At 34.0% G+C, this 26,907-nt stretch overlaps 1 protein-coding gene across 52 annotated transcripts in view; it reads right to left on the bottom strand.

Annotated features, from left to right (window-relative positions):
* limch1a (LIM and calponin homology domains 1a) overlaps positions 1–26,907 on the bottom strand; it is a 109,159-nt gene that overhangs the window by 26,265 nt on the left and 55,987 nt on the right. For 5 of the 52 annotated variants that reach the window (XM_068219969.2, XM_068219970.2, XM_068219973.2 and 2 more), the window contains 11 exons: positions 24,723–25,004; positions 20,718–21,053; positions 17,891–18,298; positions 16,430–16,774; positions 13,621–13,851; positions 10,922–10,954; positions 7,298–7,430; positions 7,053–7,210; positions 4,998–5,469; positions 1,250–1,556; positions 112–230 (listed from right to left, as the gene is read on the bottom strand). In XM_068219969.2, the coding sequence (XP_068076070.2) occupies positions 112–230; positions 1,250–1,556; positions 4,998–5,469; positions 7,053–7,210; positions 7,298–7,430; positions 10,922–10,954; positions 13,621–13,851; positions 16,430–16,774; positions 17,891–18,298; positions 20,718–21,053; positions 24,723–25,004 (2,824 nt within the window). 52 annotated transcript variants of the gene reach the window in all.

Here is a 26,907-nt window from a genome sequence, read left to right as displayed (position 1 = left end):
AAATTTCTAAAATGAATGACTTTGTTTCAGGATTCAGCATATTCTTACTTTCAGGAATCAGCCTGTTCTTGTTTGTTCTTTTAAAAAGTGAAAAGAGAAATGAAGGCCCACCTGCTCTGTGCTGGATGTGTCCTCTAGTGAGACGGGGTGCGTCTGAGTGAGTTCTGTCACTATGGTTGTTGTGACAACAAAGTTGCGCTTCATCACTGTGTCAGGCACTGGCTGCTTTCCTGAGTATGTAGAAAAACATCTGTTAACATCTTAGGGATTCAGTCGATAATACGGGTCACATCACACATAATTGGATTTTTATTTTGTAGATTTATTTATACTTGATCAGAACATTGCAATGTCAACGGATTAAAAGAGAAGAAATTTCTGTCCTCATTTCCTTTGTTCCAAACCATTATGAGTTTCAGAAAAAAACACAAAAAGATTTTTTTGAAGAAAGCTTTAACCGCTGACTTCCATAGTATTTGTTTTTTCCTACCATAGAAGTCAATGAATACAGGTTTTCAACTTTCTTCAAAATATCTCCTTTAGAGCTCAACAAAAGAAAGAAACTCATAAAGATTTGAAACCACTTGACAATGAGTAAATAGTAAGGGAAATCAATTTTTGATATCCTTAAGGCCCTGATGTAATGACAGTAAAGTTATTTTTTTTGGGGATAAAAAGAAGTCTAAAATACCCAGGAGGTGATATACTGTCAGCGAACATTCGATTCAACTCAATTCATGTTTATTTTTTATAGCGCTTTAACAACGTAGATTGTGTCAAAGGAGCATCCTGATCCCAACCAATATTGCTGTGTGTTTTCCTCTCAATAACAAAATACAATCCAAAGAGCTTCAATTTCAAGGCCTGTTTTTTTTTTAAATCTTACATTTTGCTTGTAGTATATTTGGGTCCAGTTGATCACCATATATGTGTCGTCTTTGTGAAACATCATGCATTAATCTAACTAACCTCAGAAAGTTGTGACAGTTGCTTAAAGGGGTAGTCCACTTAAAAATAAAAAAATCTTTAATATTCCACAAAAGACATTTAAAATTACTGTGCGCAATAAAAAGAGGACAGAATTTTTTTGCGTGAACTGTCCCTTTATTTTGGATAGATTAACTTTTTGGACTGGTGATGAATTTTGATATTGTTGTAGTAAGTTTTAATATTCTCACATATTTATTTCTCATCATAAGATGAAAAAAAAACCTAAATAAAAATGCCGACTATTAAAACTATGTTTTACCTGCTGGTTCTGACACTGAAAGTGTAGTTAAGGTGTCTTCTTTGCTGATCTCTTTCTGAGGACTAAGCAGACTTTCTTCCTCCTTCTTTATGACTTCTTTCTCCAGGTCAGGTTTAGGTGTCTGTAGGTCTTGCTGGTGGTCTGTGCTTTCTAACACGATTGGATCCTCATTCTGTTGACTTTGAATTTCTGGCTTTGGAGATGAGGAAGAGAAGTTGACTTCAGGGCTCTGCAGAGGATCTCTATTAGCCTTCTCTCTTATCTCCTGCTGATTGTGGTCTCCGTTCACACGTATCAGCCCATCACTCTACATTAAAAATAAAACAACAATTTTTTCATATACAACTTCAATTCTGCACTCTTTACACAGTAAAAGACGCTGTAAATTTACAGTGTTATTATTACTACAGTGACAGTGATAATTTAGTGTTAAAGTGTACAGCAATTATATATTTGCAATTTAAAAGCCAACAGTTTAATTTTGTGAAAAGCACTTTACTTTTAAAATATTATGTTTTTACACGCTCATACAGTATAAATAAGTCTAAAGCTGCATCATACTATTATATTTAGATGTAATTTTCATTTATTCTCTTAGACTTAGTACCTTAATTAATCTGGGGTCATCACAGCGGAATGAACCACCAACTTATCCACACGTGTTTTATGCAGCGGATGCCTTTCCAGCTGCAACCCATCTTTGGGAATCATCCATACACACTCATACACTACGGACAATTTAGCCTACCCAATTCACCATGTCTTTGGACTGTGGGGGAAACCGGAGCACCCGGAGGAAACCCAAGCGAACACAGGGATAACATGCAAACTTCTCACAGAAACGCCAAATGACCCAGCTGTGGCTCGAACCAGTGACCTTCTTACTGTGAGGCGACAGCACTACCTACTGCGCCACTGCGTCGCCCAGATGTAATTTTATATATATTAAGGTTTGAAACATTGTTTTACCATTTAAAATATAGTACACACCAATGTCCTTATTATTAACATACTCCCGGGCCATCCAATATGTATCCAATTTTCTTTCTTTAGCTGGACAGAAATAAAAGTTTTTGAGCAAAACGTTCCAATATTTGCCTTCATCTAATGCAAGTGAATCCAAGTATTTTTTTCAGAATCAAAAAAACATTTACACTATAAATGCTTGCCTTAGGCTAGCTCTGTAATGCAACATTTACAATATGGTTTGAACTTAAGAACACTTTCATTAGATGGCTGGGGTTTTGTGGATTACTTTGGTCTACACTGATGCCTGTTTAACTGCAATGCAAGAAAATTGAATGTTTTCCCCAATTTTTCTTTGGCTGAAACAACTAAATCTTATAAATACTGACCTGAGGGTCAGTAAATAATCATTTCCCTTTGCTTTCGTTTACAGAAACAAGCTTTTCAGCCATCTTTATTCGAGTTGGTTTTTGAACTTCAAACCAAAAATTCAAGGATGCTGTTAATTTACTCACCCTCAGGTCATCCAAGATATAAATGAGTTTATTCTTCAGTTAAGCATTAAAGAAGATTTTTTAAATTGTGGTGCTGATTTTGTGTGTAATGTAAATGTATTTACTGTATGTACAATCATATAGTATTTCAAGTTACATTTGACCCACATTATGCAACCTTAAATGATCTTATAATACATAGACATGTAAAATTGGCTATGCAGATTTTGTGGTCCATGATTTATAGATTTATAAAATGCAAATCAATGACTATCAGCACTTTGAGAGTACAAAAGACATATGCAAACTAAACAAAAACATTACCTGTGGCTCCTGATGATACATTAATACTTTATAAAGCAAAAAAACTGGTCAGTGCAAGAAACTGAACATTGTTTAAACATATTTTACCAGTATTATGTATTATCTGTAATACATAGCCATTACAAACAATACTAAACACATTCACGACAGTCAATGTTAATGTTCTACTCAAGACAATAAGTCACCTACAGTTGAAATCACAATTGTTGGCCTTCATGAAATATATTTTTTTCTTTTTCAAATAGTTCCCAAACAAGGATTAACAGAGCAAGGAATTTTTCACAGTATTGTCTATATCATTTTTTCTTCTAGCAAGACTGATTTGTTTTATATTTGCAAGAATAGGTTGTTTTCACATGATGTCATTGATGATGCGCAAGATTCAAAAAGAGGGCAGGAAGGGATTCTTCTACACAGGTATCGCTATCAGAACATCAAAATGTTTCTGTTTTATTTTGTTTAAAATTGTTTAAACCAGCCAAAATAAGAAATGCCGAACAGCTTTTATAGACTTCCAAAAGTTTTTGATCATAAAGGGGAGAAAGTTCAAGAAACTGGCTGAAAAACAGAAGGCAGCATGTAATAAACAATCATTCAGTACATCCATGTCTACAAACTGTTTTGAATGCGATAATTCCTTTGACAGCCCTAATAAATATTATATACAGGCCTAGCTATGTGTGTAAATATGCTGACATATTATATAAAAATCAGATCCAAACACCACCACACATCCAGAATCCTGGAGATTATTATTAACGTACCCTGGCATGTAATTGCTGCAATGAAATCTAAGTCTTGTTTTGCAATAATCCAAGTCTGTTCTGGCATTTCAGCAGAATAAACAACCGTAGCGTGAGCATCAAGACGAGCAGCAGTAATGAATGTTTGTTGATGGTAAGTTCATTGATCGGACAAAAAACTAAATAAAACCCTTGCGACAAAACTAGACGGTTATTATTGTGGAGCACTTTTCCCCTTACAAAAATGAATAAATAATAATGTAGACTATGTGTCCACGCTTCTGTATGCATTCATCTATTATTTCGTGATGTTTGAAAGATATCAGCATAGCAGAAAAAACCTATAGTAATTAATAATAAACATTTTTTGAACCACATAGTAAAGTGTAAAATGCGTTTAGCTCTTTGTTAATGAATGCTACAGAATACGGTAGTATTGTAAACTGATAAACTGTAATAAATACTGTATCGTTAGTGTAAACCGGTGTATTGTGATGGTGTATAATAATAGAAACCTATTGAATAATTTGTTTATTACTACAGTAGTGTCGTACCACAGCAATTTAAGTAATTATCTATAGTATGCTTCCAAACACTATAGTATTTACTGTAGTATTTTTTCATGTAACATAATAACTTATACGGTATCTAATGCCTCGATAACTGGCAAAAATATTTTAGGTCAGTTGAAAACTCGGACCTTCATCATGATATGAGGTTCATATGTGGCTATTTTTTATTGATATCTTTTTTGAAATACTGTATAAATTGCAAAAATACTTTGACTTTCCTTTGTGTCTCCCATTCAGTTTTTTACTTCCTGTCCTCCATCTGAATTTTACGCGTCATCAGAACCACATGATTAAAAACAACCTATAAAAGCAGCTTTTAATAAAAAAAAAAATAGGTCAATATTATTAGTCCTATTATTAGCCTAATTAGCCTAATTAACCTAGTTGAGACTTTAAATGTCACATTAGGCTGAATACTAGTATCTTAAAAAATATGTAGTAAAATATTATGTTCAGTCATCATGGCAAATATAAAAGAAATCAGTTATTAGAAATGAGTTATTAGAACTATTATGTTTAAAAATGTGTTGAAAAAATCTTCTTTCTGTTAAACAGAATAATTTTAACTTCAACTGTACATTTCCAATGGTTTAAAAGAATATTTTAAATTTTGGGTGCCCTTAAAAACCCCATGGTCATATATTCTCACCTTCAACGATTTGCGGAAGCCTTGGCTGAATTTGGGCTGGCTGTAGGGTTTGGGGGTGATCAGGGGTACAGGCTTTGATGGAGCTGGAGGAACTCGTGAAGGTGCCGACAGGACTTCTGGAGCTTTGATGCACTTGGGAGGTGGTGTAGGTTTGGGGATTTTAGGCTGTGCCGGTGCCTCATCATGTGTAATCTTCTGCTCTACATGGACAGTCTGTTGTGTTTGGGTAGTTTGTGAAAGTTCTGGAACCTCTGCTTCTACTAATGTAGTGGATGTGGTCTTTTGCTCGGGCTGATGGAGGGGGGACGTGTGCATCGGTGAGGCGGCTGAAGGCAGTTTGGGGAGCTGGAGTTTCTCCAGTATGGCATCGCTGATGGTGAAACGGAGAGCATATCGCTGAAGCACAGCTGCTTTCTCTTCTGGACTGGAGGCCTTACAGTATTGTTCGTGCAGCTCCTGTTCCCTTTTCTCTCTAAAACAGAGGCGGATAAATCAGGCGTCAATGTTTAAGGTAAATAAAATTTTAGTTTAAGACAAATTTTTAGAAATGTTTTCATTTTGTATTCATAGTTTGTATATTATAGATATTGTTTCTGTTTTTTCAAGAAAAGTGAAACAAAATTTAACAACCAACAAGTTAAAATATATTATTAAGATATTAATAATAACAACAACAACAACAACAACAATAATAATAATAATAATAATAATAATAATAAATAATAATAACAATACGACCCCAGATTAATAAAGGGACTAAGCTGAAAAGAAAATAAATGAATGAATGAATGAATGAATGAATGAATGATAATAAAAAATAACAATATTAATAATTATTATTATAATTATAACTATTAATAATAATAATACAAATAATAAATAAATAAATAAATAAATAAATAATAAACATAATATTAAATAATAATAATAATAATGCACAATAATAATGCATAGTAATAATAAATAACATAATAATAATAATAATAATAATAATAACAATAAATAATAATAATAATAATAACAATAAATAATAATAATAATAATAAACAGTAATAAATAATAGTATTAATAATAATAATAATAACAATTTTTCCAGTGATGGGTTGTGGCTGGAAGGGCATCCGCTGCGTAAAAACGTGCTGGATAAGTTGGTGGTTCATTCCGCTGTGGCAATCCCAGCTTAATAAAGGGACTAAACCAAAAAGAAAATTAATGAAAAAAAAATAATAGTAATACAGATATTACATATTTTTTATTTACATTTTACTTTTACTGAATATTCATCAACCAATTTCCTGTGGCTTAGTCTCTTTATTTTTACTGAATATAATAGAATGTAATTATTATTAGGATATATTACTTTAATTTTAATTAAAACATCATAAATAGCTGATCACAAAGGCAGCTTTAGTCAATAAAAAATACAGTAAATGTAGTAATACTATATACTGGGTATATATATTTTTATATTATCATTTTTTGTGACAATGTAATAATCTTTACTTTTATTTTCAAATTTACCAAATTGACATGGCCTTGCTGTATAAAACAACACTTATGAGTGGTACTGAACTTTTAGAAAAGTTTTTTTTTAAAATAAATTTTCATTGAATCCATCATTTTGTCTTCATTATGATATTATCAGGGCAATTCTATCACTCTAGCATTTTAGTTCTTCATTTAAATAAATCTTAAGATACAACTAATTACTTTAAAATGGAAAACTCCACTTTTTTGGGGAGATAGGCTCATTTTACAACTCCCTTAGAGTTAAAGAGTAGAATTTCAAAATTTTTTAATCCATTCTTCCGATATCCGAATCTGTTAGAAGCACTTTTTCTCCTAATTTTTAGACAGATTAGACCATTAGCATCTCACTCAAAAAAAAGTTTAGTTAAAAAAGTGGTTAAACTTAGCTGTTCAACTATAGGTGACTTAAAAAACAAGATTATTTCCAAAATAATAAGTAGTGTTCCATTTAAAAGCAATGGGTGATGTCAAGTAGTCATCAATGTGTTAAACCTAAATGTAAAGAAAGTTCCACTTGTGTCTCACTTCTCCTCTACAATTTCTTTGTATGTTTTGATGCTCTTCTTGCGATGTCCGTGTCCTCCATCCGTTGTCATTAGCTTCTCCATCATCTTCCTCTCCTCCTCCTTTTTGATCAGATCTTGAGAAGCGCTTCGCCTCCGGTTCTTCCAACGAGCCAAATCCTACGCACAGAAGCCAGAAAATGTACACAGGCATGCATATGAGCCTGTTAAGCGTGTCTGCGTGTGGGTGTGTTCAGTGTGACTCACGTCCTGCCACTGGTCCTCCTCCTCCTTCACTTTGTTGTACTGGTTGTGTAGGTGCTCGTGTCGTGATTGGCTGTGCGGCCGAAGGTATGCAAGCTCATCCTCTTCATCACGCATGTCAATCAAACTCACGCTCCTTAAAATAACAGACAAAAGCAAAGTCACGGTTACAAGTGCTGTAATGCTTTTAGGTGAAGACGGAAAGGTATGATCAAAGCCAGATCTCTTCTTCTAAGACCTGAAGAGATGAAGAAAGAAAAGTCTTGATTAAAAAAGAGGTGTCAGTATGATGTTAAAAAGGAATGGTTTAGTTAAGTGAAAGAAATATTAGCTGAAGAAAAACACATGATTATAAGGAACATGTTCAACACAAACAGATAGGGAGACCATAGTTTACGTGACATGTCCTGGCCAGGATTTCTATATTGATTAAATATCCAGCTTTTGGCTGTTTGCAGTATGCAGACCGGTCTGTTAGAGGTCATCCAACAGTCAATCTGCACAGTGCCACTTGAATGAACAAACATCTAATATGTACTCACATTAGCATCACTTGACTGATTGATCAGCAGCTATGAAAATCAGACAACAAAGCGGAATATAGAAATCCTGGCCAGGACATGTCCCTTAAAGGAACACTCCACTTATTTTGAAAATAGGCTCATTTTATAACTCCCCTAGATTTCAGCATTATCATTTCTGAATTCATTCAACCAATTTCCAGAACAGGTGGGAGCAAATTTATCTTAGCTTAGAATAGATCATTGAATCAGATTAGACCGTTAGCATCTCATTCAAATAAGTTTTTATAATTCTTTTATTGAAGCTTGACTCTTTTGTAGTTACATAAGGAAGATGAAATGTCAATATTTTCTAGTCATATTAATCAAGGAACTTTGCTGCCGTACCATGCCTGCAGCAGGCACAATGATATTACACACTTTTGCAACACCAGTTAGAATCTGCGTAATAATTTTGCCTGCCGCAGGCATGGTAAAACATTAAAGTTCCTTGATTATTATGCTGATCATTTCCAAGCAAGATGCTAATGGTCTAATGACATTCAATGATCTATGCTAAGCTAAGCTAAAAGTGCTCCTGCCAGACCTGGAGATCGGCTAAATAGATTTAAAAAATGTAAAACTCAACTGTTTAAGTTTAGGGGAGTTGTAAAATGAGTTGTTTTTTTAATGTGCAGTGTTCCTTTAAAAAATGGCACATATGGTCACCCTACAAAAAGACCAACTACAGGAAAGCAAAAATTAACCAATTTGATAATATCTTTTCTTTATTACTCAAGAAACCCTCATGTTGTTCGAAACCTATATTACATTTTTTTAAAGCACCAGAAAAAGTAACTCAGAATGTGTTTAGCGGAAGAAACTATCACAAAATAAACCACTTCAATTTAAATATGTGAGGCTGAACTTATATGCGGATCATTTATTATTGGGATTTCATTCATTCATTAATTTTCCTTCTGCTTAGTTTCTACGTGATTTTCTAGTAAGCATTCATTTAATTATGCTCGTTTTTCATAAAAGATTTTATAATCATGTCATTGTTTACTTATCCTTCACTTGTTTTTCAGTTTCTTTCTTTTGTTGAACACAAAGAAGACCAGCAACCATTGACACCCTTGTATTTTTTTTGTTTCTGTTACGTTAATGATTGCTGGTTTCAAAAATTCTTAATATCATCTTATTTTGTGTTTAACAACAATGGTGAGGATATTTTTATTTTTGGGTAAACTATCCCTTCAACAGCATGTCAACAACAACTTCTGTTACACTAGCTGTGTCTCATTTTAGAGGCTGCATCCTCCGAAGGATGCAGACTTCAAAGATGAGTCCTTCTAAGTCCACACAAGCCGAACTGGGCATTTTGAAATGAGACAATCCAGCCTACAGAGGACAGATCTCGTCACCTAGCAACTGTAACAGCTGCTGTTAATAAGCAGTAATAAAATTCGTAATTACTTTTTTTTCAAAGTGATTTTAAAGCTTATTTAGGGTGATCTGAAGGCAAAACAAGGTTTACAGAAGCTGGAAATATTTTTCCTTTCATCCATGCATGTACAAACAAACATGTAAACTGTCGTCAGACTTGTCAAACTCTTTTTGTTTTTTAACGTGTTTAAATATTCACATAAAAAACAAACAAACAAACAAAAAAAAAAACTAATTCATACATTTAAACCAGAGTTTTCTTTCAAAATTGTCTTGCCGTTATCAGCGAGCAATGAATCTTGGGATGTTCGAGGCCACAAAGGATCCACCGGTTGTGCCCTTCATTACCTGGGAAACGAAGGACGCATTTGGAGGCTGCGTTTGAAGGAGCTTTTGAACTGTTTTGAAATGAGACCGCCTACGTCGTGCCGCGATGACACAGTTCACTTCGAATGCAGCACACTTCTATATAAAAATATATTTTCTTCTTATCTTATTAACACAATTTTTAATACATAAATGTAAATTTTCAAACCAAATATTTTTATATATATATTTTGCTTACTGAAATACAGTATTACTTGGAAACTGTTCTAACATTTTTACAAAAAAGGCTTTAAAAACAACTGAAATTTGTTCTTTAAAAATTCTTTAATGTGTAATGTATATATCCCTTCTGTTTGTTTTTTGTTTTTTTTTTCAAAAAATGTGTTCTTTTTGTCTTTCCATTTTCTTTATAATGTACTGTGATTGTATATTCTAATTTTTCACATAAAAAAGGATGCAGCCTCTGAAATGAGACACAGCTACTGTGTTGTTAAATCACAGTGAATAAACAATTCTATTTTAAAAAACTGCATTTTTAAAGCACTAACAGAATGAGGACTCGTACAATTTGTATAGTAGAAAACAACTTTTTAGTATGAATGTCAGATTAATTATACTGTATATACAGTATTAAACATTCGAAGTGAATAAAAAAAAAATCAAACTTGTCCTAGTGCAAGAATGAGTGTTGTTCAATAGTTTTAGGACAACTTTGATGAAAGTTGATGATCCACTTTAAGCGTTGACTACTGTAGTATGAATCATTTCATCTGATATAATCGTTTTTAATTAATTAGTTCATCCCACTCAAAAATGATCTGAATACTCTCAATGAATTACATAAATCCAATTTTTAATTTTTGCAATCTGATTATGTCCAGTTTAATGTAAATCATTTTTTTCGTCACCAAACCCATACAGATTTCGAACATCATGAGTAACTAATAATTTAATAACTTTTTTTTTTTTTTGGATGAACTGTCTTTTTAAATGCAAGAGGGTATGCTGTAGTGGACTGCTATTGTAAAAGTGTGTACAGTACAGTTTGTGTGTGTATAAACACTTTCTCCAGGGAGAAAAAGAATCCACCACAGCAAACCACGAGGAAGGCTCAAACATTTGTTATTACATGCATGTGTAGAGGCAGACTTGAGTGCTTAGCTTTTGTACACACATGCATAAAGAGCTAGAAAGAGTAGATCAGTTGAGAAAATGATTGTATCTGCGTGTATAGAGACACTACTGAATGCATGTGTTTAGAGTACATGCAACTGCTCAGCTCTGCAGCAACAGCAAGAAGGAGAAATCTAATTTAGATGCAAAATAGACAGAAAAGGGAAAAGAAACTTACTCCGCTTCATCAGAAACACTAGTAGCTCTGAATCTAGAACATTAAAAAAAACAATAAAAAATAAAAGTTGAGGACAAAATGTTTGAGCTAAACATAGGACTAAGAACAGAACTATCGTTTTAAACAAGATTTCCCTCACTATGCTATATGCTAAAAGTTAGGTACTAAGAAAATGTTTAAATAACATTGGCATACCTAAAAATATCTGCCCTATAGTTGTCAAGCATTTGTACTAGGGCTGCACAATATACCGATACAATTTAGTCACATCACAAGTTATGTAATATTAAGTTGGTATTATAGATGACCAAGAACCACAGGTCAGAACACATGCGATTTGTAAATTGACTCTGCAGAATTTAAGCACAACAGAGTGAAAGTTTATTATCTGCATGTTTTTTTTAAGGCCTGTGATTATGTAACTATTGTAAGAGATTTTAAAGCTTTTTAATAGAGCATAAAGAAGTTTAATAAAGATTCATTTTATTGATCAATTTATGATGAAGACTATGCATTGTTAATTTACATTTGATTATTTAATTTTTTATATCCGAATACTGTTTGACTCTGCCCAGAAAACCATAAATCACTGTTTATTTCACTTTAATGCTCCATTGTGTTTATTTATGATAGTATTTTTGTTTATTATATGTATATAATAAATTACATTAAAAAATATTTTTATTTGACTCCCCAGTAGAATCATCCAAATCAATCGAAATTCATTGCTAAAAGAGTCTGGTGAAATTAAATCCTAATACATTACATTATATACATCTGAATTTATATAACAGTTCTGTCTGGTTCTTGAATCTGATTGGTTGATAGCCATGCAATATTCTGCAATATCAGAACTCTTACAGCCTCCTCCCCCTTATGTATGACTCCGCCCACACAGAGTGACAGCAGATCAATAAACTTATTACAGTTTGACAAATATTGCAGCTGTTGGACAACATAATGTACTTTTGAGGAATTTTTAGGCGAGAATGTAGTTGATTAGATTGCAACTATAAGATTTATTTAGAAAGATAGTGCTTATTTTAAATAGTTGTAATTTCTGAGATTTAGTGCATCGGCATCCATCAGCCTGTCATACTGAGGAGAACGAAGACGATTGACGTTCCGCCACAAGATGGTGACAGAGAGAGCATAATAAGCCCTTAAAGGAGAAAACATCAGAGTATTTTTTACTTCTTATCAAATTATTATAAAACAGGTAAATGAGATTCTAAGTTGATCTCATTGTTTTGTATGTTGTAGTGTTGTATTTATATCATAGTATTTGTAGTGTATTGTCATCACTTTAGACATCATGCTAGAGAATCATTCAAATACTAGCTCTAAAGTGACATTGGTAAATTAGTAATGGTTTTTACTGTTTTGACATCAGCAGCAGATTTGAATGAATGGCGGAAGTAAGTAGTTCTTCATACAAAAGGACTTTTGACACTCTCCTTGTTTGATTAGCTTTTTTATATACACAATTATTCCGTCAAACTGTTGTATAAACACAATATCGCACTCGTAGTAGTGCGATATGGCTGTATATCATCACTGGTGGGACACTAAGGCAAGAGGCCGCCTCCTACCAGTGCTGATATGCAGCCATATTGCACTGCTACGAGTGCGATATTGCTCATATATATATATATATATATATATATATATATATATATATATATATATATATATATATATATATATATATATATATATATATATATATATATATATATAGCAGAGATAAAAATATTGCAATTTCAAATTTTTTCAATATTGTGCAGCCCTAATTTGTACATGCCTTTATAAAGAATATGTATTATACAAGGGAATGATATTACAGTTTTTGTTTAGTCTTTTTACAGTAAATGATAATGGTATTGTTTTTAAAACTTCCTATTTGCAACATATTTTCAAAGGTTTGGACGTTCAGGCAGCCAAAAATGTTTCGAGTTAAAAACATCATGTATAAGCGGGGGGAAATTACCCCAGTGATCATCAAAATCAACTTTCTGAAAGGGAAAGTTAATCCAAAAATGAAGATTTACTCTCCCCCAAGTGATTCCAAACATTTATGAGTTTCTTTATTTCCAGTTGACCCCAAGAAAAGACATTTTAAAGAATTTTAGTAACTAGTATCCATTGACTTTCATAGTAGAAAAATATGCTATGGAAGCTAATGGTTGGCAGTATTCTTCAGAATATCTTCTTTAAGAATTAACGGAGGAAAGAAAGTGTGGGGTGAGTAAGTGACATTAAAACTAATTTTGGATTAACTATGCCTTTAATTTACTTTCCTGACCATGTACGGCAAACTGTGGTCCAAAACACACAAGCTAATTATTATGGTTCACAAAACATGTCACAAAAATTGTTTAAAATCAGAATTATTGTTGATTTTAAGGTGCTGTAAGTGATGCTAGCCATATTGTTTTACATTTCCACCAGCTTGGTAGTGCATTAAATCCATAAATTTTATCTAAAATCCCACCTTAAAATGATACATACATCAAAAGTGCCTGATTTCATCAATAAAACCCCTTACAACACCTTTATGGACACCACTGCCCCAGTGAAAACAGAGAAAGAGTGAGAAAATGCATTCATTCTCTTTCCATGCAGACACATGAAAACACATGATCTCAGTCAGAGCTCTTTTCAAAAGTGGTAAATTGGTCCTGAAAGTGCTTTCTCACATTGGGGGTAGATCATCATCATCTTCCTGCCAAAGGGGCCGACGGGACGGTTGCTCAGGCATAGGGGACAGGCTTTTGGTAATAGTCTCATGTTTAATAAGACTTTCCTGTCCCCCAGAGCCCGCCTCCTGCCTGTCCATCATCTGAGGCCACTTCCTGGGCATGTCCTCAGCATCTCTTGGGGGCGGGGCCACAGAGCTAAGGGTGAAGCTGAGAGAGTGGCCATGGTTACTAAAGCAAAGCAGGGCTATAAAAGGGAGGCTGAGGCTCTGTTCTCTGACTATAAAAGACAAATCAAAAGCCAGACCAGCCGCAAAGAACAGAGAATACAAACGCATTAAACAGTCAAGAGAAAATCAAAAATGGACAAATAGCACACAAAATATAGCTTTTGATAATTGTAAAAATATGTATAAAAGACATTTGAGAAATCTACAGTATATTTGGTGGGACAAGAAATTCTATATTTGTTAATATGACAATTGTGTTTTTTTTCTTTATACAAATGCTGTAAATGACAATGTTTTTGGTTACACTTCATCTTAAGGTACAATTCTATTAACAAATCACTAACTATGACTTATAGCATGATAAACCCCTAATTTGCGGCTTAGTAATACACTGCAAAACAAATTCTTACTGCTTTAAGTTTTTAGTCAAATAATCTTCTCAATATACAGTACATCGTTCAACTGACTAAAAAAATTAATTAAAACCTAATTAACTTATTAAAATAAGTTAAAGTAACAAAAGCTTTTAATGCAATAGATTTTTGTCACATTATTTTAATCATGTAGTTATTAAGATATAGTTGTTGATTTATTGGTAAGGATTAGGAATGTACAGTATAATAATATCATGCAGATTATGTACTTATTAACTAATAATAAACAGCCAATATCTTAATAATATTCACTACCTGACAAAAGACTTGTCGCTTATTTGCTTATGAGCAAAAAATAATAACTTGACTTCTAGTTGATAATTTGGTATTAAACATGGCTTATATGAAAGGCAAAGGCCACTAGAATATACGCTTATTTTGCCAAAATAAAATATGATCATGCCTTGATTTTTAATTATTTCTTAGGACAGTAAGGTCTGACTTTGCTCAGACAAAGGTTTTGTCACTTAACAGAAATAAGGGGGAGGGGTTGCGTAATATTTTTAAAACATTTTAGCAATGGACAATTGGGAGAACGATCGTCTTGCCTTTAGTTCATTTTATCCCCTGGCTGACCAAAAATATGGACAAATTTGTAATTCATCCTCCACAAGAAAGTCTAATGACCCAAGCATACTGGACTCGGGTTAGGAAAGCTCCTAACATCTCACGTCGCAGTGCTAGCAATACTGGAAACACGAAATGCAGGAAATACCAAGACAGTTACCTAAACTACGGTTTTATTCCATTTTCTCGAAGCAAAGAGTCCCTGACCCAGCCTCAGTATATTATTTGCACCAAAGTTCTTTCTAATGAATGCATGAGGCCATACAATTTAAAAGGCATTTGCAGACGATTCATCCCCAATACCTTGACAAGCCCAGAGCATTTTTTGAGAACAAGGCAAAAGAATTGACACACCCAAAATGAGATGAGGGACGTCACAGCTACTGACAAGAAGCTTACATTGGGCCAATTTAAAGGCCAAAGCCTTACGTTTTTCAGTTTTGCTTTTATATTTTACATAGGCAATTATTTGTGCATAAACATGTCTAGATATAGTAATAAACATACCGTTTTCATATATCATTTTTTATCATCCTTACTGCAAACTTATATAAGCGAAAATATAAAATTTTGAGGGTGGTCTTACAATATTTACAATACTTTCTAAGGGAAAAGGGGGTCTCAGGGAAAAAAAAAAAGGTTGGAAACCACTGCAGTATAGAATAAAAAGTCATGGTGCAGTGGCAAAAGAATTAATATTGTGTGTGACTCCATGAGCTTGAACAACTGCATCCATACATCTCTGCAATGATTCAAATAACTTACTAATAAAGTCATCTGAAATGGCAAAGACGCCATTAATATTTGTTGCCCTTACAACTGAGATCAACAACAAGACTTTTGTCAGGTAGTGTACCGAGTATAAACCACTAGTTGATAGTAAGAATTGTTTCACATGCTAAAGCTTTTACCATGTGTTTTTATATTTGAAATTTAATTTTTGAGTCAAGTGGGACACATTCTTACTTTCCATCAGTTGTACTGATGGAAAGATGTTTAGCATTTTTACATGCTTCAATTTTTACCACTTTCATTTTATTAACTGCTATAAAATGACATGATAGAACAGATCACTTCAATCTGGCAATTTCATTGGCCCTTTATAGTTTCCTGCTTGTTGTCAAACTATTTCACAACTATAACAAGAGACAATTCAATCATGACTTAACAATAAAACAGCTATCATAACATTATGTATCAATATGTTGACCTTCTTGCATTCTCGAAAGCTATGGAAATTAAAACTGTAAAACAGGAAATACATTAGGACCATTGTTATTGTTTACATTCCTCAAAATAGCTGATAGTCTCAGACAGGAAAATAACTTAAAGCTACAAACAAGTCACATATATTAGTAAGCACACAACTACCACCGCAAACAAGTAATGCACATGCCATTCATCTCTTCTCTGTGCTTTGAAAATCAATTACACACAGCAAGCCCAAGTCAAAACCACATCTTAAAAGCATCCATGTTAATAATCCACACAGATTTAACCAATATCCCTTGCACAAACACCCCAAAACTGACATTCCTTGCACTTATAGACATCTGCTTCAATTCCAAAAGTTCTAACCTGTCCTGTGATGGGGCTGTGTCATGCTCTCTTGGCTTAACGCAAGACTGTGATCCGCTGACAGGGGTGATTTTATGTTTGACAGCACCAGGTTTGGGCAGAAATGCATTAAAAGACTGTCCTGCCCCTGCGTTTGGCTTTTGATAGGATCCAGTTCTTCGCGCAAGCATATCATCCTTCTCAACATCTGGAGATTGACCGTCATCCACAAATTTATCATCATCATCATCATAATCGCAACTTGCAGAGCGATCAGTGTTAGATGCAGTAGAGCGCACAATATCAGGGCTCTGCTGGGTGACTACAGCAACCGGTGTCTTTGCTACTTGATCGACTGGTTCAAATCTGTCAAAAATATCATATATAGTGATGACAAAATTGCATTCATTTTTCTTTTGTGAAGGTGCAATACTGTACCAAGCACAATTTAATGCAATCAAGTTTTAAACAAATGCAAACTTAATAAAAAACTTTAAAAAAGTAATTCAGAAAATTTAAGGTTAGTTACTTTTTATGGAATGGATGTTTGTTAATAATGTAAACACAAAGTTGTTCATTTCAGGTGAACTGTAAAAAGTGATTAGTTAATCCACTTAAAAAATGTGTAAACCCCTTGTAACTTGGTACATTTTCCTTTGGTTTCGTCCCTTATTTATCAGGGGTCACCACAGTGGAATGAACCACCAACTTTTCCAGCATATCACCACCTTAGAATTATAGAATCATTTAGACTTATAATTCCAAGGTGACGATATGTTTTACACAGCGGATGCCCTTTCAGTTGCAACCCAGCACTGGGAAACACCCATACACTCTCGCATTCATACATTAAGGTCAATTTTGTTTACTCAATTCACCTCTAGATGTGTTTGGGCTGTGGGAGAAACTGGAGCACCCCAAGGAAACCCACGCCAACACAAGGAGAACATGCAAACTCCACACTGAAATGCTAACTGGCCCACCCAGTACTCCAACCAGCGACCCTGTTGCTGTGAGGCGACAATGCTAGCCACTGAGCCACTGTGTTGCCACTATTTAGTTCAATCATTCATGCATTCATTTTTCTTCGGCTTAGTCTCTTTATTCATTATAGGCATTGCCACAGCGGAATGACCTGCAATTTACCCAGCACATGTTTTACACAGCGTATGCCCTTCCAGCTGCAACCCAGTACGGGGAAACACTATTAAGTTGACTTAGGTTATTTTTTACAATTTTGCACATAAGTCATTTACTGAGACAGTGTTTACTAAGTCAACTAATGTCATTTTACAGTATATCATTATGCATTTTACACAAATGGTGCATTAAAAAGACATGCTTGCGTAGGAAACACTAATAAAATATAAGTAATAACCTTAAAAGGGTTAAAAAAATATCTTTTCCACTATTAGCGTGTTAGATTCATGCACAATCACCAAAAAAAGGTTTGAGATTTCCAGTTAGTCTTGCTTGTCCCACCTCTGTCCAATCTTGGTTCTCTTAGTCCTTATATTTCTCTCCAGGTAGTGCAGGTCTCTGTCTCCACTCGAGCCTATCAGTACACTTCCTTTCTGGGCTAAAGAACCACCTACAGTTCCCTCTCTCTTGGACCCCGGCAGCGGGAGGAACTGGTTAAACGAAGTCCCACCCGCTGTCTTCTTAAATGCTCTTGTTCTGCGAGCTAGCATATCATCCTTTTCAATATCCGGCTGCCTTTCTTCGGCTTCGTCTTCTTCATCATCATCCTTCTCATCCTTTGCTTTCTCAACCAGTTCATCCTCCAGCACCCTGCGCTCGGTGGAGGTCAAAGGCCGTTTAAGGTCAAACATGAACGGGTTTGGAGGTTCAGGAGGCATGATAGGAGCAGGCTCAGGGTTTACGTCTCCACTGATTAAGTTAGTTTGAGATGTACAAGAAGGAAAAAGAAAAGGAGAAACAACAGTCAGAGACAGAAAAGAAAACATCAGGAGGAAGGACGGATAATGCTGATACAGGCAAGGAAAGATGCAGTCCAGTGGGATCCAAAGCAACTGCACTGCAGTTAAAAACTTCACTTTATAGTACTTCCAGACACAAGCACAAATGCGTTTCATTTTTCCATTTTCCTTCACAGCCAATGTCAGATATTGAAGTCTACAATTCCACTGTGAGCCGTTCAAAGCTGATTTCTATCCTAATCAGGCCAAAGGTGCACTAACAGCAAAATTCATGACCGCTACATTTGTTAGCATCATGCTAACAGCCTCACTCAAAGCCATTCACAGATAATTTATCTCCTGAACACCCCAAACAGTTATAGGTATCACTCATTCCTTAGACTTGTTATCATCGTGCTAACTGCCATATAATAAGCAATTCACCGCTAATTTCTCTCAAAAACAGGTCAAAATAAGCAAGTATCATGCTTGCTAACAGCCTCAACTATGACCTCTTTAATAATAAGAGTAGTTTTAAGCATCATTCAGAGGTACTACAGTTGTTAGCATCATGCTAACAGTCTCTCAAGCCACAAATCCTGTTTCATAAAGCCCAGTGTAATAAAAACAGCATGCCCTTTAAAAGCAGCATCACTGCTAATGTCACTACACACATTCTAAACTCCAACGCACTGTGAGGATCGATATGTGCTGCATGTCTGCTTATATCATCCAGATTAAATACAACTTCCTGAAAACAGGCAATCTTCATCAAGCAGTGTTCGTAATAATGTTGATATAAATAAGCAGATCTAAAACTACTGTTCGCAAGAAAATTTGAGTATTACCATGAACATAAAATGGGTTTATATCATAGTAACAAAAAGGGAAGCAATTTCAACCACTGAAAGAAATATAATTGTTATTTTTATCTCAAAATTTGTCAGATTTAAACCCTTTTTTTACAAACAATTCTGACATCTTTGCAACTTCAGAACTTTGTAAGTGTGAGTTATGATGTATAATTCTGATAAGAAAAGACAATTTTCTGACAATTATTTATTTATCAAGAATTGCATAATTACAGTAAAAATTTTTTACTTTTCTGAAGATGGTCTGCTTATGCAATTTAACCTCACAAACGAACAGGGGTGCGTTTCCCAAACAACGACTTAACTCGTGATTGAACTATCATAATATCATGCATTGTTTGGGAAAAGAACGATGTAGTGACGAGTGCTTCCCAAAACTGTAGTTTCTCTGCCGCAGATCCATCATTTGAACCATGTTAGTTATAACGTAAAATGTCCATAATGACACTCTAAACAGGGTGGAGTAACTTCTTCTTTAGAGAAAAAACCCATTATTTTTTGTACAAATTATTGTTTTACATGCACACACATTTATAAAAAATCCAATATTATTTTTAGTAAAACATGCACTCGTTTTCCATATTAATTAAAATATATGTAAACAACACATACAGTATAGGATCTATATATGTTTCTTTTACAAATTCTATTGAGAATATCCCATATAATATCACTTAGCTAACATGTATTCTGATCTCAAAGAGATCAGTATCATAAAAATCGTTAATGGTTGTAGGCCTAATTTACAGTAGGCTATTTATTAAGAAATGAAAAAAAAATTATTATTATTATTGGGTGGGATATTGTTTATTTGTTTTTATTTATTTATTTTTTAAGTCTACTTTTACAATTTGACACAATCAAACCATTGCAGAAATGTTCTAACCAACAGGCCCATGTTATATACAGTAAAGATACATTTCTTGATAAATAATACTACTAATAATAATAATACTAATTATATATATATATACATGCGAAAGTGTTTTTCTATGTTTTCATTAGAGTTGTACTCAATACTGATCCATCGGAAGAGTTTGTAATGTAGTCAAATGTTTACAAACACAAGCGCAGCTGTTTAGAGGTCATTTCTGGTTAATGATGTCAGAATTTACCGGCATTTTGTGATGGATGTGTAAATGCTCTTTTCCGGAAAAATTCAGTAACGTCCTCGCCTGTGTGAACAGGGCTTTTTTGAATATACCGGTAAAGTAGTTCCGGAAATTTTCCGGATATTTACCGGTATCACTGTGTGAAAGGGGCTAATATCTCTCTTGCGTACAATTCTGAGACCAAAATATTTTCAGTGCTGCAGTTTATATCTCAATTGTTAAATTTGTAACACGCAATTGTGAGAAAAAAAAAGTCAGAATTGCATGATTAAATGTCCCAAACACCTTTTTATTTTTATTCACTGGTAAAAACAAACTTTCATAGGGCACATTAAGGTCTGTTAGATCTACTCATGCATTTATGCTTCCCTCCCGTCTTTGTTTCTTTCCTTCTTTCTCTCCCTACCTGCCCACCGCTCTCTTTGTCAGTCTGGAGCTCAACCCTATAGTGGGCACAGCGACAGGTGCCACAGACAGGAGATATCGAAGCTTCTCTCCCTCATTCCCCTCTCTCTCTCCCTTTTCCTCATCCTCCCCATCCTCCTCCTCCTCCTCCTCCTCCTCTTTCCAGGAAGTGCTCTCCATCTCTGTCACACCACCAAATGTCACAAAACGCCGGCGTTCACCGGAGGAATGATCCCAGCAACCAGCCGGATCATTCTTGGCAAACTTCGTCTTGGAGGCGACAGAGAGGCAGCCTTTCTCAAGACACGTCTGACATAGCGGGACAATAGGCTCATCGCTGTTCACACGCACACACATACATAGAGAAGAGAAGCATTAAAGGAGCAGAGGTGAAGAGCAAAATATACCAATGAAGAAAGACTGCATCAGTCAGACAGTCACATCAATGATGAATGAATAAGAGAATTGTAGTCTGTGTGAAAGCCAAATAAAAAATGCTGATGCAAGCAAAGCCTTTTTAAAAAATATAAAAGTAGAATGAGTATACTTTGGAAATAGCATATTTAAAAAGCATAGATAAATTTTGGCATTTTACAATTGAATTTTTAGCTATTTTGTTTGTATAGTTTGTATAATTATTTTGAATAAAAAAATAGAATAATGTAATATCTAAAAAATAAATCTTTATTTGATATCTAAAGAATACTTTAAAGGACACTTATGATAAAAAAAATCTACTTTTTGAAGCTGTTTGGGCTTTTTTAAAAATTTGTGACTGTGTGTGACTCATCATTTCAGAAAGGCTTGAATGAACTCAAACTCATCAAATAAACTTACTTTGTATGTATTTTTGACTCATGACTTCAGCTTCACTGACAGCTGTTTATCTGAGGTAATGCATGAGAAGCAGACACGCATGTAGGAACGGTAGGCGGAGAGAAGCAGCTCATTTGCATTTAAAGCCAAAGGCTACAAAACAGCTACATAGTCTATAGACACTTAATGGACAGATTCTCCATTGTTTAATAAATAATTTGATGGGTATTTTGAGCTTAAACTTTACAGATATATTATAGAGTAGGCACGGGCTGGTATAACACTCTGACGGTATGATAACCTTGGATGAAAATATCACAGTTTTTTTACGGTATATTTTCTCACTGCTCTTAAATATATTCTTTTTAAATGTCTGGATAAAAAAAAAACTTTTTTCCTCTTTGAAAACAATATATTTTGTTTTGAGAAACATTTAATACATTAAGGAACAATAAACATGTAATAATTCAAATAAATCACTGACTTTTGCTGTCTTCATTAGTTTCAAAAACAGATTTCTTATAATTTAAAACGGCATCTTTTAATATCTTTTCTGCTAGAGATACTGTTGTCATAAAAAACGAAAAGAAAAAAAAAACAACGAAAAAAAAACATAAATAAAAAATCGTACATATACCTTAGGAACGGTATAGTAGAAAATTTTGGCAGTTTTAAAACCTTGACTTCTCCAAACCACAGTATACTTTGAATGAAAAAATCATCTTGTAAAAGAGATAAAATAGGTGCCCGTTAAACACAAACATTTAAAATGCTCTCTCATTGACGGTTACTGTAACAAATATCAAAGCTATATTTTTGTATTTATGTTACTTTAAACTATTTTTACTGGAATTATTCTTAATAAACTTTTATTGTAAATATACTTTAGATCTCTATTCACATTGTATTGTAAAGTTTGAAATGTATTCATTTTTTCCTAGACCTTAAAATACAGACAGTTGAAGTCAGAATTATAAGTGCTTCTGAATTATAAGCCCCCATGTATATTTTTACCCCCAATTTTAGTTTAACAGAAAGAAGTTTTTGTCAACACATTTCCAAACCTAATAATTTGTTCTGTAGACAATGCAAAAAAATTGTTTAAAAAGGCTAATAATATTGACCCTAAATAGTTTTTTAAAAAATGTAGCCAAAATAAAACAAATAAGACTTTCTCCAGAAGAAAAAATATTATAGGAAATACTGTGAAAAAATTCTTGCTCTGTTAAACATTTTTTGGGAAATATTTGAAAAAGAAAAAAGTAATAAAAAAATAATTTAGACTTTAACTGTAAATTAAAAAATATTTTTATAAATAAATGATGAAATAAATAATATTTTCAATTTCATAAATATATATTATCAAGCCTTCCAATTCCAAAATATATTTAGCATAAATATTTAAGATATTTTACCCCCTTTTTTGTAGTAGTTTTATGCATGTGGCTTCAATAGTTGCCTTGGTGAGGTTTGTTTGCTAGAGAGGGGCTTCCCTTGGCAAACACTATTGGATTCTAACAAAGGCCGGCTTTAAAAAACATCACCACAACAGCGTAACAAGACAGAGCCCTCTTACACAGCTCTCAAGTCACTCACAGACCACGTTTCTTGGCTGTAAGCTTCAACTGATTTAAATATACTATTTAGGCTCAAACAGTGCCCTAACCAGACGCAGTAGTTTTTAGTGACAAGTAATTTGTTTGTCTAATCTAAACTGACAGCTGAAAAATAAACAATGACAGCCAATCAGAACACACAATATTTGAAAAACACACCCTCATACTAAAACATTAAAGCAGATGTACATTTTTGTAGAGTGTTGAAATATTATACTGTGATACTGCCACAACAAGCAAATCTAAGTGGAAAATAAAATGAATAAATTAAAATAAATAACAAAAGTCTTTTTTCATGTACAATACCACAATTATACAATTAATACCACTGATAAAGTACACTACGGTTCAGTAAGAATTGTGATGGTTTTGGAACAACAAAGATACACTCATTTAAATGTAGCAAATCAATCGATTTTTTATGCAGATTTTTACAATGTTTAACAAAACTAGCAAATATTTAATGAAATGTAAAAATTACTGTAATGGCTTCGAAAGTAAATTAATACTGTGATGTCTTTACTGTCACTTTTGAACAATGAAAAAATGGGCTCTTGCTAACCACTTGAAATGACTCACTTTCTATGCGATCAAAATTTCAAAGAGACATTAAATCCCCCCTTTAACTGTTTGCCCATCAATCTTAACTCTCTCAATGATGTCCACTGTGATTTAAATGAAACTCAAATGACACCTTTTGAAAACACAACTGCAGAATGTGAAAAAAAGAGCGAAGCGGAGAGACCGTAAGAAGCAATAAAATAAATAAATAAAATTAAGTAAGAGCGGAAAAACAGATTTTATTTACAATTTGGAAAACTAAGAATTCTCCAAGCAAAGGCACAGGACATCAACATGACATCTGATTAACGTTGTACCCCAACATCGTGGGGACGCTGCATTTTGTTTGGAAATGAAAATCGGATTGGCGACAGAACTCAATGTCATGCTGATGTCAATGTCCAACGTCCAACCTAAAATCAACCAAATAGCAACGTCTAATGATGTTACAGTTTGACGTTGTGTGGACATTATGACCGTGACGTCTATCAGATGTTGGATTTTGGTTGCTATACCTGATGAATAAATGTCAGTATTTAACATCAATATGACATTTTAAGATTGGATTTTGTTCGCTTTCCAACACAATCGTTGCTGGACGTCAAAATAGCATTGTCTTTAGATGCTGATTAGACTTCGAATTTTGGTCACCTGACGTCCTGATCTAAGTCTAACCTAATATTAACGTCTTATAACATTGCGCGCCTGCTGGGCTGGTTTCAGTTTTGTGCTATGTTAATTTGAATGCTTTTTAGTTTTTGATTACATTGATTATCTTTTGATACATGACCCCGTTTCTTATTCTACTTCTAGTTAGTTTTGAATTTTATATTTGTATTACATCTTTTGATTTACACTTATTATTTTTTAAACTGTGACGGCAATATGATTGGTGGAAATTATAATTAAAGCACATACAATTTAGGTAAATAAACAGCTGAAACTTCTAAACGTCTTCTAAAGTGTTTGGTTGAGTCAAGCTAAGTCACAGGTTAGAGGTAAAGGTCAAGCACCTGCTGTCTGTACTCATCTTGAGCTTCTGCCATTTCTCCAGATCTGTCTGAGTGATGGTTGTTTGAGCCAATGACTGTCGAGGCTCCTTCTGTAGGAGGGACCCGCTCTGGCTCCGCCTCCTGGCCAGGTCATCTGTCTTTACATTGGGCGTCATCACCCTTTCCCCTTCCTCTCTGTTTGCACTCTCTTCGTTCTCCTGCTCACTTTGTTTCTCAGGGGTCAGGAAGGGGTTTTCCTTGCGAGTTATAACTGACACTTCAGCAGGGGCGGAGTCAGACTCACTGTAGATCAGTATGAAGGATACACTGAGCTTAGCAGGAGAAATTTCATTCACTTCTTGCCATGCGTGCAAATAACAAAGCAAATTCGATTTAATATTAAATGTACCCTAATGTTTAAAAGTTTGGGATCGGTAAACATTTTAAAATGTTTTTTCTATATAAAGTCTCACCTATACAACACTTCAAAAATAACTTTTGCAGCTTGTTCCTATCTAAAATGAGTTGAAACAAGAAAATTCTTATGTTTTTTGGGGGGGCAAAGCTTAATTGTTTCATTCAATCTATTTAAATTTGTAAAAATTATTATGCTAACTTAATAGATTTGTGTTGGGACAGCATAAAAATATTATCTGGGACCCAGCATTTTTACAGCAAAGACTGTAATCATGTAATCAACAATATAATAAAAACAGTAATATAGTGAAATATAATGTAAGTTTAAAATAAATGATTCATACCTGTATATATTTTTTTATGTAATTTATTCTTGATTTAAAGCTGAGTTTGATCCTTCATCACATGATCCTTCAGAAATCATTTTTGTCATATTTTTGTAGAATATTTTTATTTTCAGGACTCTTTAATGCATAATTAAAAAAACAAATCTTAATGTTTGGTTATACAACCTCAAATCAGAAAAAGTTGTGACAGGAGCAATTTAGGGCTTTAGTAATCAGGTAAATTGGTTAAATAATAATGATTTAAAACAAGTGATGTCAACAGATGATTGTAATTATGATTTGGTACAAAAGCAGCATCCAAGAAAGGTCTAGTCCTTCAGGAGCAAAGATGGGCTGAGAGTCACCAGTTTGCCAACAAAAACGTAGGAAAATTATTGAAATGTTTAAAAGCAATGTTCCATAAAGAAAGATTGGAAAACATTTGGATATTTCACCTTCAACAGTGCATAACATCATTAAAAGATTTAGAGAATCTGAAGGAACTTCAGTGCGTAAAAGACAGGGGCGCAAGCCTAAGCGGAACAAGAGTGATCTCTATCCCTCAGGCGGCACTGCATCAAGAATCATCATTCATCTATAAACGATATCACCACATGGGCTTAGGACTACTTTGGCAAACCTTTGTCAAGTAACAAAATACGTGGTTACATCCACAAATGCTAGTTAAAACTGTACTGTGGCAAAAGGAAGCCCTATGTTAACAGTGTCCAAAAGCAACATCAACTTCTCAAAGGCATCTGGGATGGACCATCACACAGTATGAACAAATACTGTGGTCAGAAGAATCATTTTTTCAGGTATTTTTTTGGGGAGAAATGGATGCCGTGTGCTCTGAATAAAAGAAGAAAAGGATCATCCTAACTGTTGCCAGCAACAAGTCCAAAAGTCAGGGTCTGTCATAGTATGGGGTTGTGTTAGTGCACTTGGCAAAGGCCCATGAAAATTTCAACAAGAAAATGCAAAACCACATTCTGCACACATTACAAAGTCCTGGCTGTGGAGGAAGTGGATACAGGTACTTGACTGGCCTGCCTGCAGTCCCGACTTGTCTCCAATAAAAATGTGTGGTGAATATTAAAGAGCAAAATGTGACATTAAAATCCATGTACTGTAGCCCACCTTTATTGTTTGGAGAAAGAATGAGACAAAATTACACCTGAAACACTTCATCCATTGGTGTCTTCGGTCGCTAAACGTCTTTTAAGTGTTGTGAATAGGAATGGCAACATTACAAGTGGTAAATGCCTTACTGTTTCAACTTTTTTTGAAATGTGTTGCAAGAACCACAAATGGAACATGTGCTTATTTACAAAAAATAAAATAAAAAATCACGAGGAACTCATTAAATAATATTGTTTGTTTTGTCTGCAATAAAATGCAAGTCAATTTAAATTTCCAAATTTTAACGTTTTCCATATGGTCAAAACTTGTTCTGATTTGGG

The sequence above is a fragment of the Danio rerio genome, chromosome 1, assembly GCF_049306965.1.
Source record: "Danio rerio strain Tuebingen ecotype United States chromosome 1, GRCz12tu, whole genome shotgun sequence".
Lineage (NCBI taxonomy): Eukaryota > Metazoa > Chordata > Actinopteri > Cypriniformes > Danionidae > Danio > Danio rerio.
Note: the sequence above shows the minus strand (reverse complement) of the source record. Positions and strands in the feature narration are given on the sequence as shown.